Raw genomic sequence first — 12,285 nt, forward strand, 5'->3', positions numbered from 1 at the left:
TTGTGTAAATTGGCACAGATTAGATAAATTATAATTCAGCTAGAAAAATTAATCATCCTAGGAAGAGATTTGTATACACAAATATTGTTGTAACAGGAGGAGATTGGAGTGATGGGAGACTCGGCGACCGCCATGAGGGACCCAGTATTCTACCGTTGGCACAAGTTCGTTGACGGCATCTTTCAGGAGTACAAGATGACACAACCACCATACACCCTGGAGGATGTAAGTATAGTGCTTCGTAGATGATGCAAAAGACTGTTGTTTCATATTATTATTATTATAATCAAAAAGAAGCGCTAAGCCACAAGGACTATACAGCGCTGCAGGGCAGGAAGGAAGCGAGGGCATCAGGTGGCAAAAGGGAGATGGATGAGTAATAGGTTACGGATAACAGCGGGGCAGTAGATGGTGAAAGGGTAAAGGGCAGCAAGAGACTGAACTAGAAAGGGCTGAGGGGAGTGCGAAAAGTATCATCAGAGTTTGTGGAGTAAATCAGTCGTTGTCAAGAAGTCAATGAGAGAGTCAGGATTAAAGGAGGGTCCATCAGCAAGAAGGGAAGGTAAAGAGAGTAGTAGAACGAAGACGACGTTGGAGGTAAATTCTGCGTGCTCGTTGATAGAGAGGGCAGTCTAACAGAATGTGGCTAATCGATACTGGAACTTGACACTGCTCACAGAGAGGAACAGGGTGCCTCTCCATGAGATACCCATGAGTAAGACGAGTGTGGCTAATGCGAAGGCGGGAGAGAGTGGTCCCCCAACCTCGGCACTGATGACAAGAAGACGGCCAGTAACCTATGCTCGGTTTAATAGAATGAAGTTTGTTACCGAGCAGAGTTGACCAACGTTGTTGCCAACGGGTGCGAAGGTGGGTAGCTATTGCAGCAAAATAGTCCAGAAATGGAACACCTCGATAGGAAATTGGTAGGTCATGTACTGCTGACCGCGCAGCAGTGTCTGCCTGTTCATTGCCCTGTACGTCGACATGACCAGGGACCCAACAAAAAACAATATCTTTATGTTTGGTAGAGATACGGCGTAGCCAAAGTTGGATACGGAGAACTAGGGGATGAGATGTATCAAATTTTCGTATAGCCTGTAGAGCACTAAGGGAGTCTGAGACTACTACAAATGATGACATAGGCATAGATGCGATACGAATAAGTGTTGCAAGAATGGCATACAGTTCAGCAGTAAAAATGCTAACTGAAGATAGTAAATGCCCCAGCATGACGCTGTCCGGAAACACTGCTGCGAATCCGACGCCGTCTGAAGACTTAGAGCCATCTGTGTACACAGTGGTGGCATGAGAATGGGAGTGGAAGTGATCAAGAAAAAGAGAGCGGGAAGCCACCGTAGGCAGTTGAGCTTTCGAGCAAGGGAGTGAGAAAGAACAGACCCGAACAGCTGGAACTTCCCAGGGGGGTAGGGAAAAGTGAGATGCTACATGAACATATAAAGGTGGTAACTGAAGGGAAGACAAGAGTGAATGTAGGCGAAGAGAAAAGGGACGGAGCAAACAGGGGCGGCGAACGAATAAAGAATGTCTACTAATATCGGTGACCATTCTATAAATGGAAGGATTGTGTAGATCGTGAGAGCGTACATAGTAGCGAAGGCAATGGGCATCTAGGCGATCAGACAAGGATGGAACATTTGCTTCTGTATAGAGGCTCTCAACAGGGGAAGAGCGAAAAGCACCAAGGCACAAACGTAAGCCTTGGTGATGGATAGAGTTAAGGCTAGAGAGAGTAGCAGGAGAGGCCGCGGAATGAATCTGGTCACCATAATCGAGTTTCGATAAAACGAGGGCTGAATGTAGGCGAAGCAGAGTTCGACGATCAGCTCCCCAGGAAAGATGAGCAAGGGTTTTAAGAAGGTTTAGCCGGCTGTGACAAGTTGCCTTCAGAGAGGTAATGTGAGGTTTCCAGGATAACCGACGGTCAAAGAGAAGGCCTAGAAACCTGACTATCACGTTCGGGGATACGGGAGCCATAGAGATACAAAGGATGATCAGAGATAACAGAGCGTCTAGTGAAAGTAATTTGGTGAGTTTTGGTACTTGAAAATTTAAACCCATGTGTAGTGGCCCAAGTGGAAACACGGTCGACCGCATGCTGGAGAGAAACTGCAATAAGGTGACAGTCAGCGCCTGCACAAGCAATAGCGAAGTCATCAACATAGAGTGATGACCAAATATTGGGTGGAAGAACAGAGGCCAAATCATTTATAGCAAGGAGAAAAAGTGTTGTGCTTAGAACACATCCCTGAGGGACACCTTCAGCTTGGACGAAGTCCGGGGAAAGAACATTATTGACTCGAACACGGAAATGTCTGTCAGTTAAAAAGTTCTTAAGGAAGGATGGTAGATTGCCTCGGAGGCCTAAGGAATGGGCCTGGGCCAAAATATTATACCTCCAAGTTGTGTCATATGCCTTCTCAAGGTCAAAAAATATGGCAATAACTGAGATATTATTCGCAAAGGCATTACGAACATACGTATCCAAGCGTAGTAAGGGGTCTATGGTAGAACGACCCTTACGAAAGCCATATTGACTAGCGGAGAGACTGTTGTGAGTCTCTAAATACCACATTAAACGTCGATTTACGAGGCGTTCCATCACTTTGCAAACTGCACTAGTAAGAGCGATGGGGCGATAGTGGGAGGCATCATGTCCTGTAGTACCCGGTTTGCGGAAAGGGAGAACAATGGCAGATTTCCACAGCTGGGGAAGAACTCCTTGTGCCCAAATAAGATTGAAGAGGTGTAAGAGGACTACAAGGGCTGACCGATGTAAATGTTGTAACATACGAATATGAATGTCGTCAGGCCCAGCTGCCGATGATCGGCAAGCTGAGAGCGTTGCCTCCAGTTCTTGAAGTGTAAAAGGCACATTATACTGTTCTTCTCTGAGAGAAGAAAAGTCCAAGGGTACTAACTCTCTGGCAGACTTTGAGGAAAGAAACGAGGGGCATAGATGGAGCCCTCGGGAAATACGGACCACATGTGTGCCAAGTTCAATGGCAACGTCGAGAGGGTTTGCTACATCAACACCAGTGACCCGTAGAACAGGAGCCGGGTCAGGAGAGTATTTACCACTCAATTTCCTCACTTTTTTCCAGACTGCACTCATAGAAGAAGCAGAGGTGATGGTGGAAACATAGTCTCGCCAACAAGTGCGTTTAGCTTCACGGATGACACGGCGAGCGATCGCATGCTTCTGCTTAAAATCAACAAGTCTCTCAGCAGTTCTATTGTACTGGTACCTGCCCCATGCAGCACGTTTCAAACGTACTGCACGAGCACAAGCAGGAGACCACCAAGGCACGCACTTCTGAGAATGCCTGCCTGAGGTTTGGGGTATAGAATGAGAAGCTGCGGTATAAACTGATGTCGAGAAGATGTGTAGGAGCTCATCAATGGAGGATGAAGAAGGAACCTCACTAAAAGCAGTGAGGTGTGAGTAAAGATCCCAATTTGCCCGATCAAATTGCCAGCGAGGGCTACGGAAAGGTGGTGAATAGGAAGGAGAAGTAAGAATGATCGGAAAATGATCGCTGTCATGTAAGTCTGGTAGAATAGACCAGGTGAAGTCTAGTGCAGTGGAGGAAGAGCAGACTGACAGATCGATGCAAGAGAGAGTATGAGTACGAGGATCAAAATGGGTGGGAGTACCCATATTTAAAACATGGAGGGGGTGAGAGGCGAGAAAAGCCTCCAACTGAATGCCACGTGAGTCACAATGAGACCCCCCCCAGAGGAAATGGTGGGCATTAAAATCACCAAGTAACAGAAGTGGTGGTGGTAAGGATGAAACAAGAAAGGCAAAGTCTGGGATAGAAAATGCTCGAGAAGGAGAGAGATATAAAGAACATATTGTAAACCACTTATTCAAGTGGATACGGGCTGCAGTGTAATGCAGCGAGGTATGGACAAATAGTTGACAGTACGGAATATCATTGCGTAGAAGAAGGGCACTTTCATTAAAGGTCTCATCTGAGAAAGGATCTGAAGAATACAATAAATTATAGCCTGAGATAGGTTGGAAAACAGCCGAGTGTAATTTTGGTTCTTGTAAGCAAGCACCAACAGGGGAAAACCTGGAAAGCAACATCTGAAGCTCACCCCGATTACCCCTGAGGCCGTGGATATTCCACTGTAAATAAGCCATGATTGGCGATGAAGAAAATATCAGGAATCTGTAGGTAAAGGCACCTACGGACTAGAGGGGTTAGAAAAGTCAACGTGTGGTGGCATTGGAAGATGTTCAAGTAGCGAAGAATGGAGCATTGCGAAGAATGGGGTTGTGAAGATGGAGGAGAGGGAAGAGAAGGAACAGGAAGTGAATCAGTGTCCATTGAAGGTTTAGTCTCTGCAATATATTCTGAAATGGCTTCAAGTGTTTCTGAATTCAAAGATGTATGGGAGACCATATTGGAGATAGGAGGAGGAGGGTGAGTAAAGATTGGGACTGTAATGGACTGTACCAAAGTAGAGGGGGAGGGAAAAGTGTAAGGGACTGGAGATGAAGTATGGGGGGGGACAGAAGAGGCAGAAACCTGGGAGGTGGCAGAAGAGGGAGAAACTTGGGAGGGGACGGGGGTGGAAGGCATAGTACAAGGAGGAGGGAGAATCTCCACACTTGTAATAGAGCCAGAGAGAGGGGAAGAACTAGGTACAGAGACTGGAAAGGTAAAGTGTGGAGGTGGAAGAAGGGAAGGAAGGGGCAAAGAAGATTTGAGCAATGTGGATTTTTTGGACTTCTGAGTAGAGGGGCGATTGGTATTAGGTGTCGTACGAGATCTTGTCGATACTGGGGCTTGTGAGGAAGGACGCCAAGATGTGAGAACAGACTGAGTTGTAGTCGGGACGTCAGAGCCAAGGACAGCAAAAGGATTAGATGCCATAGTGGCTATGGGAGGGGTAACAACAGAGGAGGCTGCAGAAGATGGTACCCCAGAAGTGGGGGGATGTTTGGAAACACGAGAATAAGAAACACGGGGTAGTCTCCCTTGGAGGCGGAGATGAGTAACTGCCATAGCATAAGGGAGACCTTCTGCCTCTTTGAGGCAACGGATTTCACGTTCATTTAAGTAGACCTGGCAACGGCGGGAGTACGAAGGGTGAGCTTCATTACAATTAAGGCAAGATGGAGGTTGACTGCAAGATGTATTAGAATGGTCGTCGGCACCACAGACTGGGCATTCGGCCATAGATCTGCAATATTTCGCTGGGTGACCAAAACGCCAGCAATTTCTACATTGTTGCGGTGTAGGTATCACCTTTCGAACTTGTAACCGATGTCCCGCGACATATACAGAGGACGGGAGTTCTCGGCTGTCAAAAGTTAAACGAGCCACATTGCAAGGGTAACGTCTCCGCCCCCGGGCAGGAAGGACATAAGTGTCTACTTTGAGGATTGGGAGATCCTGGAGTTCCAGCTGTTCAAAAATGTCATTGCCACATGACTGGAAATTCTGTTGGACTATGGTATGGGGCAGAATGACAGTACCACTACAAGAATTGAGAGAAAGATGTTTTTCAATAGTGATAGGAGTAGTATCGATATTCGAAAGGAGAGAAAGATCATGAGCTTGGGTAGCATTCTGGACAGTGACGATGCGCGTACCGCTCTTGAGAGCGTGAAATGAAATATCTCTGCCAACATGACGCAGGAGCGCTTTGCCAATACTATGGGCAGAAAGGTAGGCAGAAGAAGAAGTTGGTCTTAAAGTAAAGAATTTAGTCCATTGTGTGGTCCGAAACTGAGCGTGGAGAGGGAGTGCTTGACGTATCGGTCTTTTCCGAGTAGAATGGGAAGGTAACGAAGGAGCATCATCAGGAGATTGACGTTGGTGTTTAGGAGTAGGACCGGAGTTGGTCCGGCATGAAATGGGTGGGCGATTCGAAAATTGCCATACCATAGAGGGAGAAGCCGGAAGCATAGTCAAAGGAGAGCGGAGTTCAGACAAATCGAAGGAGTCAGTCGAAGCCCCGGTACCTGAAGCGGGTGAGGAAACAGCACCAGCAAGAGGTACAGGGGCATCAGGAGTGTCCGAAGAGTGGTCTAAACACAAGGCAGGGTCAGAATGGGGTGCGGTATCAAGAAGGGGCCCGGGGGTAGTGGTTTCATGGACTAGGGCTGCCATGGTTAGGTTACTCCTTTGCTTTTTGTTTTTAAGAAAAAAAAGAAAGAAGAAAAGAAAATAAAAATAAAAAAAAGAATAAAAAAGGGGGGAGCGGGGAGGAATAGTTCCCAGGAGGAATGAAAGGGCCGGAAATCTCCCTCCGTGCCCAAGAGGACCTCAACACCGCTAGTAGCGCAGATGCAGCATGGAACCCGTGCCATACCCTACCCTTCATGCCAGTAAACCAGCAATCCGGGATAGCAACCTCACATCTGCCGAGCTACCTCGGTGGACAAAAGAGAGGGCGGCCAGATATCCGCCACAAAGCATACCTCCTTCGGCCACCACCCCCGGAATCCGAAAGGTGGCTTCCAGAGATACACCCGTCGCCCAAAAGACACCCAAAGCTACTCCGGGATACCGGAGAGGGATCGGGACATCCCCAGGCAATCCAGATTCCACGGCAAACTACGCCACCGCCAAGAACCTCAACGGAATGGGATGGACCCCGGTGTCCTTTCCCCTACCTAGTAACTAGCGCGCCTGTGGGAGAAATCCCGAAGGCCAAAAGAGGAAGGGCAAAAGGGAGGGGTGAGGAGGAGGAGGAGGAGGAATGGAAAAAGGGGAGGATGGGATAGGGGAGGGGAGAATGGGGGGTAATTAGGTTCGGTCTGAGGAAGAAGACCGACAGGGCTAATTCCTCAGACCAAGAGCCTCTTCACCACGCCAAGGAGCCCCCCTTGAAGAGGTGTTGTTTCATAATATTTTCACATAAAATTTCGTAATATGAAATATATGATGTAATATTTCATAACCTAATGTTGTTCATACTTGTCTGTGTTTTGCCTTTGCCAGCTGTCCCTGCCGAATGTGGTGGTGGACAAGGTGGGTGTTCTGAGGGATAACCAACTGAACCAGCTCACAACTGGCTGGAACCTACGCGAGTTTGAGGCGTCCAGAGGACTGGATTTCAATGCTCCTAACCCAGTAATGCTCCGCATCACCCACCTCGACCACGCTCCATTTAACTACCATATTCAGGTATTTTTACTTTTAATTATGTATTGCTCGCCAGATCATTGACTGTGTGCATTCAGTGAGCTTTTTTATGCATTGAGTGCAGTTTAATTCTTAAATAAATGCATAATTTAAAAACGCCTCGAACTTAGTTTTTTCATTTCAATATTAAAGAATCCTGCGTCCTGTATGTAGTACAGTCTAGTGGTGTCTTTATTTTGTTTTCTAAAACGTTTACCTGGAGAGGGTTTTGGGGGCCAACGACCCCCGCGGCTCGGTCTGAGACTAGGCCTCGTGGTGGATCAGGATCTGATGAACCAGGCTATTACTGCTGGCCGCACGCAAGTTGACGTACGAACCACAGGCCGGTTGGTCAGGTACTGACTTTAGGTGCCTGTCCAGTGCCTTCTTAAAGACAGCCAGGGGTCTATTGGTAATCCCCCTTATGTATACTGGGAGGCAGTTAAAGAGTCTTGGGCCCCGGGCACTTATTGTGTTGTCTCTCAATGTACTCGTGACGCCCCTGATTTTCATCGGGAATCTCAACGCCTCTGTTTCTTTTGCCAAATGTTAGAAACACTGTAGCTTGTAACAGAAGGTAAACTATAACATTAACAGATTTGTATACAGAGGGACGTGTGCTGGTCAAATTGATTTTTAAAGAAAATGTTTACAAAATCAGAACCTTGAGCCAAGTCATCATGCATGAAGGTAGCACTTGTACACACACATGATGATGTGAGTTACTTGTACACACACATGATGTGAGTTACTTGTACACACACATGATATGAGTTACTTGTACACACACATGATGTGAGTTACTTGTACACACACATGATGTGAGTTACTTGTACACACACATGATGTGAGTTACTTGTACACACACATGATGTGAGTTACTTGTACACACACATGATGTGAGTTACTTGTACACACACATGATGTGAGTTACTTGTACACACACATGATGATGTTACTTGTAATGTGTGTGCTAGGAGAGAGGGGTGTAAATCGTGTAATGTATGGTTCTAAGGAGCTTAATGTGTGTTAATATGTGTAAGGGGTGTAGTCAGGGACGGACCTCAAGTTTAGGGGCCCTGAACCATGAACTGTTACGGGGCCCACCTTCGCAAGCAGCAACGAGGTCTGGGTAATCACTGTTATCGTCTTCAGTGAGGTTGTTCCACCACACATCACCACAAATTTTGTATTATTGTAAATTTAGTATATTTTAAGGTTATATAAGCTTATTCGTGTAAATAAAAAGTTACCGAAATGTTGTCCTTGACAGTGACTTCAAGCAACGTAATATACTTTCATTTTTTTCGATTGCAATTAGCCTAAGATAAATAATTTTAATAATAGTTTTAATTTCTATCATAAATGTTTATAGTGTTTTAAATTAATTTATAATTATTTTATATTTAATATATTGAGAATGAAACATCCTTAATTATTAATAATATTAAAAAAAAAAACTCATACAATAGACCCAAAATGTTAAAGAAATGTGGACTAAAGTGGCTTCTGGGCCCCTCCGGAATTAGGGGCCCTGAAGCTTAAGCTTTATTAGTGTTATAGTAGATCCGCTCTGGGTGTAGTGCAGTGTACTCGGTTACACTGCATATTACTAATATCTTTTCAGGTAAGATAGAATTATTTTTTACATCTGAAGGTAGAAAAGAATTTGTTACACATTCAAAGACATGATTATGAACTGGCAGTGCCTCTTCTGGAGGAAATGCACGTACGTATAAGGTTGTTACACTCTCAGGTAACCAACTCGGGAGCAGCTCCGAAGAAGGTGACGGTGAGAATCTTCATTGCTCCCAAGCACAACGTGCGGGGTCTGGAGATGAGCTTCATGGAGCAGCGTCTCCTCTGGTCAGAGATGGATAAGTTCACAGAAACCTGTAAGTTATGCCATGCATCGCTGTCTACAAAGGCTTTCCCATAAGAATAGATGACCTCTGCAGTAGACACATTAGTCAGGTTCCTCTCACACCCAGCCACTCTCATTCGTATATTTGTCTAGCCTGTTTTTAAAGCTACAGAAGATGCTAGCTTCAATGTCGTTACTTGGCAGTTTGTTCCACTCATGCTATGCCACACTCTTTGCGTATTATTAAGGTACCGCAGAAGGAGGACTTCTAAGTAGTTGCCTGAATTTTTTGTTCCTCCTGTTTTCTATTTTATTACGCTAATAACTCGAGAACCCCTCATCCGATCGGATTAAAATTTAGAGCACTTGTGTACGGTAACGAAGACTCAATTCTAGAGACAACTGGCTTCTGCAGGTTTTGTATGACAAAAGTTATTGACCTCATTCCCAGCATCCTGGAATGGCTCGGGTAACTTCCTAACTCCTCAGTGGCAAAACTTCAGGTGTTCCAAAAATGGTGTTTCCTAATTCAACGACGGTGGAGAGTGAAATTCAAGTGTGTTGATGCACATCTGAACGTTTAATCTGTGAGAATTTTGACATTTTGATTCTCGTTCAGTCACCATGATCAAAATTTATGCGTCTTCCTGTTCTGAAGGGCTTCAGTATTTAATGGGTGATGCAGCTTACGGCTACGATAGTGACCATTCACTTTACTTTGTGTAGGCAAATTTGTTAATGCACTAAATATTGTTTTTTGAAACTTGGAATCGGTGGAACGTTTATAAAATTGGACTGTCTTGAATGGCACAAAATATTTTTTGATAGGATTGTAGAGAATCTCAAAACTAATACAACAGTAATAAAAAATAATAATATTGAAAAGAATTAAAATGATTTGTTGTTGGTAATATTGATCTCAAAAAATAATGTGTATTGTTTTATTTATAAACACACACACACACACACACACACACACACACACACACACCTTGGGTTTGTACCCAAGGGTAACAGGATTAATGAAAAAGCCAGGATGAGCCCATGGTTTACCCAAAGGTGCAGGGAGGCAAAAACCAAGTGTGCTAGGGAATGGAAGAAATATAGAAGGCAAAGGACCCAGGAGAATAAGGAGAACAGTCGTAGAGCCAGAAACGAATATGCACAGATAAGAAGGGAGGCCCAAAGACAATATGAAAATGACATAGCAGCGAAAGCCATATCTGACCCGAAACTGTTGTACAGCCACATCAGGAGGAAAACAACAGTCAAGGACCAGGTAATCAGGCTAAGGAAGGAAGGAGGAGAGACAACAAGAAATGACCGTGAAGTATGTGAAAAACTCAACAAGAGATTCAAAGAAGTGTTCACAGAGGAGACAGAAGGGACTCCAGAAAGACGGAGAGGTGGGGCACACCACCAAGTGCTGGACACAGTGCACACAACCGAGGAAGAAGTGAAGAGGCTTCTGAGTGAGCTAGATACCTCAAAGGCAATGGGGCCAGATAACATCTCCCCATGGGTATTGAGAGAGGGAGCAGAGGCGCTATGTGTACCCCTAACAACAATATTCAATACATCTATCGAAACAGGGAGATTGCCTGAGGCATGGAAGACAGCAAATGTAGTCCCAATCTTTAAAAAAGGAGACAGACATGAAGCATTAAACTACAGACCAGTGTCACTGACATGTATAGTATGCAAAATCATGGAGAAGATTATCAGGAGAAGAGTGGTGGAACACCTAGAAAGGAATGATCTCATCAACAGCAACCAACATGGTTTCAGGGACGGGAAATCCTGTGTCACAAACCTACTGGAGTTCTATGACATGGTGACAGCAGCAAGACAAGAGAGAGAGGGGTGGGTGGATTGCATTTTCTTGGACTGCAAGAAGGCGTTTGACACAGTTCCACACAAGAGATTGGTGCAAAAACTGGAGGACCAAGCAGGGATAACAGGGAAGGCACTACAATGGATCAGAGAATACTTGTCAGGAAGACAGCAGCGAGTCATGGTACGTGGCGAGGTGTCAGAGTGGGCACCTGTGACCAGCGGGGTCCCGCAGGGGTCAGTCCTAGGACCAGTGCTGTTTCTGGTATTTGTGAACGACATGACGGAAGGAATAGACTCTGAGGTGTCCCTGTTTGCAGATGACGTGAAGTTGATGAGAAGAATTCACTCGATCGAAGACCAGGCAGAACTACAAAGGGATCTGGACAGGCTGCAGACCTGGTCCAGCAATTGGCTCCTGGAGTTCAATCCCACCAAGTGCAAAGTCATGAAGATTGGGGAAGGGCAAAGAAGGCCGCAGACGGAGTACAGTCTAGGGGGTCAGAGACTACAAACCTCACTCAAGGAAAAAGATCTTGGGGTGAGTATAACACCAGGCACATCTCCTGAAGCGCACATCAACCAAATAACTGCTGCAGCATATGGGCGCCTAGCAAACCTCAGAACAGCATTCCGACATCTTAATAAGGAATCATTCAGGACCCTGTACACCGTGTATGTTAGGCCCATATTGGAGTATGCGGCACCAGTTTGGAACCCACACCTAGCCAAGCACGTGAAGAAACTAGAGAAAGTGCAAAGGTTTGCAACAAGACTAGTCCCAGAGCTAAGAGGTATGTCCTACGAGGAGAGGTTAAGGGAAATCAACCTGACGACACTAAAGGACAGGAGAGATAGGGGGGACATGATAACGACATACAAAATACTGAGAGGAATTGACAAGGTGGACAAAGACAGGATGTTCCAGAGATTGGACACAGTAACAAGGGGACACAGTTGGAAGCTGAAGACACAGATGAATCACAGGGATGTTAGGAAGTATTTCTTCAGCCACAGAGTAGTCAGTAAGTGGAATAGTTTGGGAAGCGATGTAGTGGAGGCAGGATCCATACATAGCTTTAAGCAGAGGTATGATAAAGTTCACGGCTCAGGGAGAGTGACCTAGTAGCGATCAGTGAAGAGGCGGGGCCAGGAGCTCGGACTCGACCCCCGCAACCTCAACTAGGTGAGTACAACTAGGTGAGTACATACACACACACACGCACACACACACACACACATACACACACACATACACACACATACACATACACACACATACACACACACATACACACACACACACACACACATACATACACACACATACACACACATACACACACACATACACACATACAGGCCTAGTGTCTAATCGACATGTGCCTAGGACCAAATGGTAACTAACACACACACACA

The 12,285-nt window shown here is 45.6% G+C and overlaps 1 protein-coding gene across 2 annotated transcripts in view; it reads left to right on the top strand.

The window, feature by feature from the left end:
- The window catches only part of LOC128698903 (phenoloxidase 2), a 63,223-nt gene that overhangs the window by 38,676 nt on the left and 12,262 nt on the right, over positions 1-12,285 (top strand). For both annotated transcript variants that reach the window (XM_070096951.1, XM_070096950.1), the window contains exons 10-12: positions 97-225; positions 6,987-7,172; positions 8,926-9,064. In XM_070096951.1, the coding sequence (XP_069953052.1) occupies positions 97-225; positions 6,987-7,172; positions 8,926-9,064 (454 nt within the window). The remainder of the gene's footprint in view (positions 1-96; positions 226-6,986; positions 7,173-8,925; positions 9,065-12,285) is intronic.

This window comes from Cherax quadricarinatus, chromosome 55, assembly GCF_038502225.1.
Source record: "Cherax quadricarinatus isolate ZL_2023a chromosome 55, ASM3850222v1, whole genome shotgun sequence".
NCBI classification, from domain to species: domain Eukaryota; kingdom Metazoa; phylum Arthropoda; class Malacostraca; order Decapoda; family Parastacidae; genus Cherax; species Cherax quadricarinatus.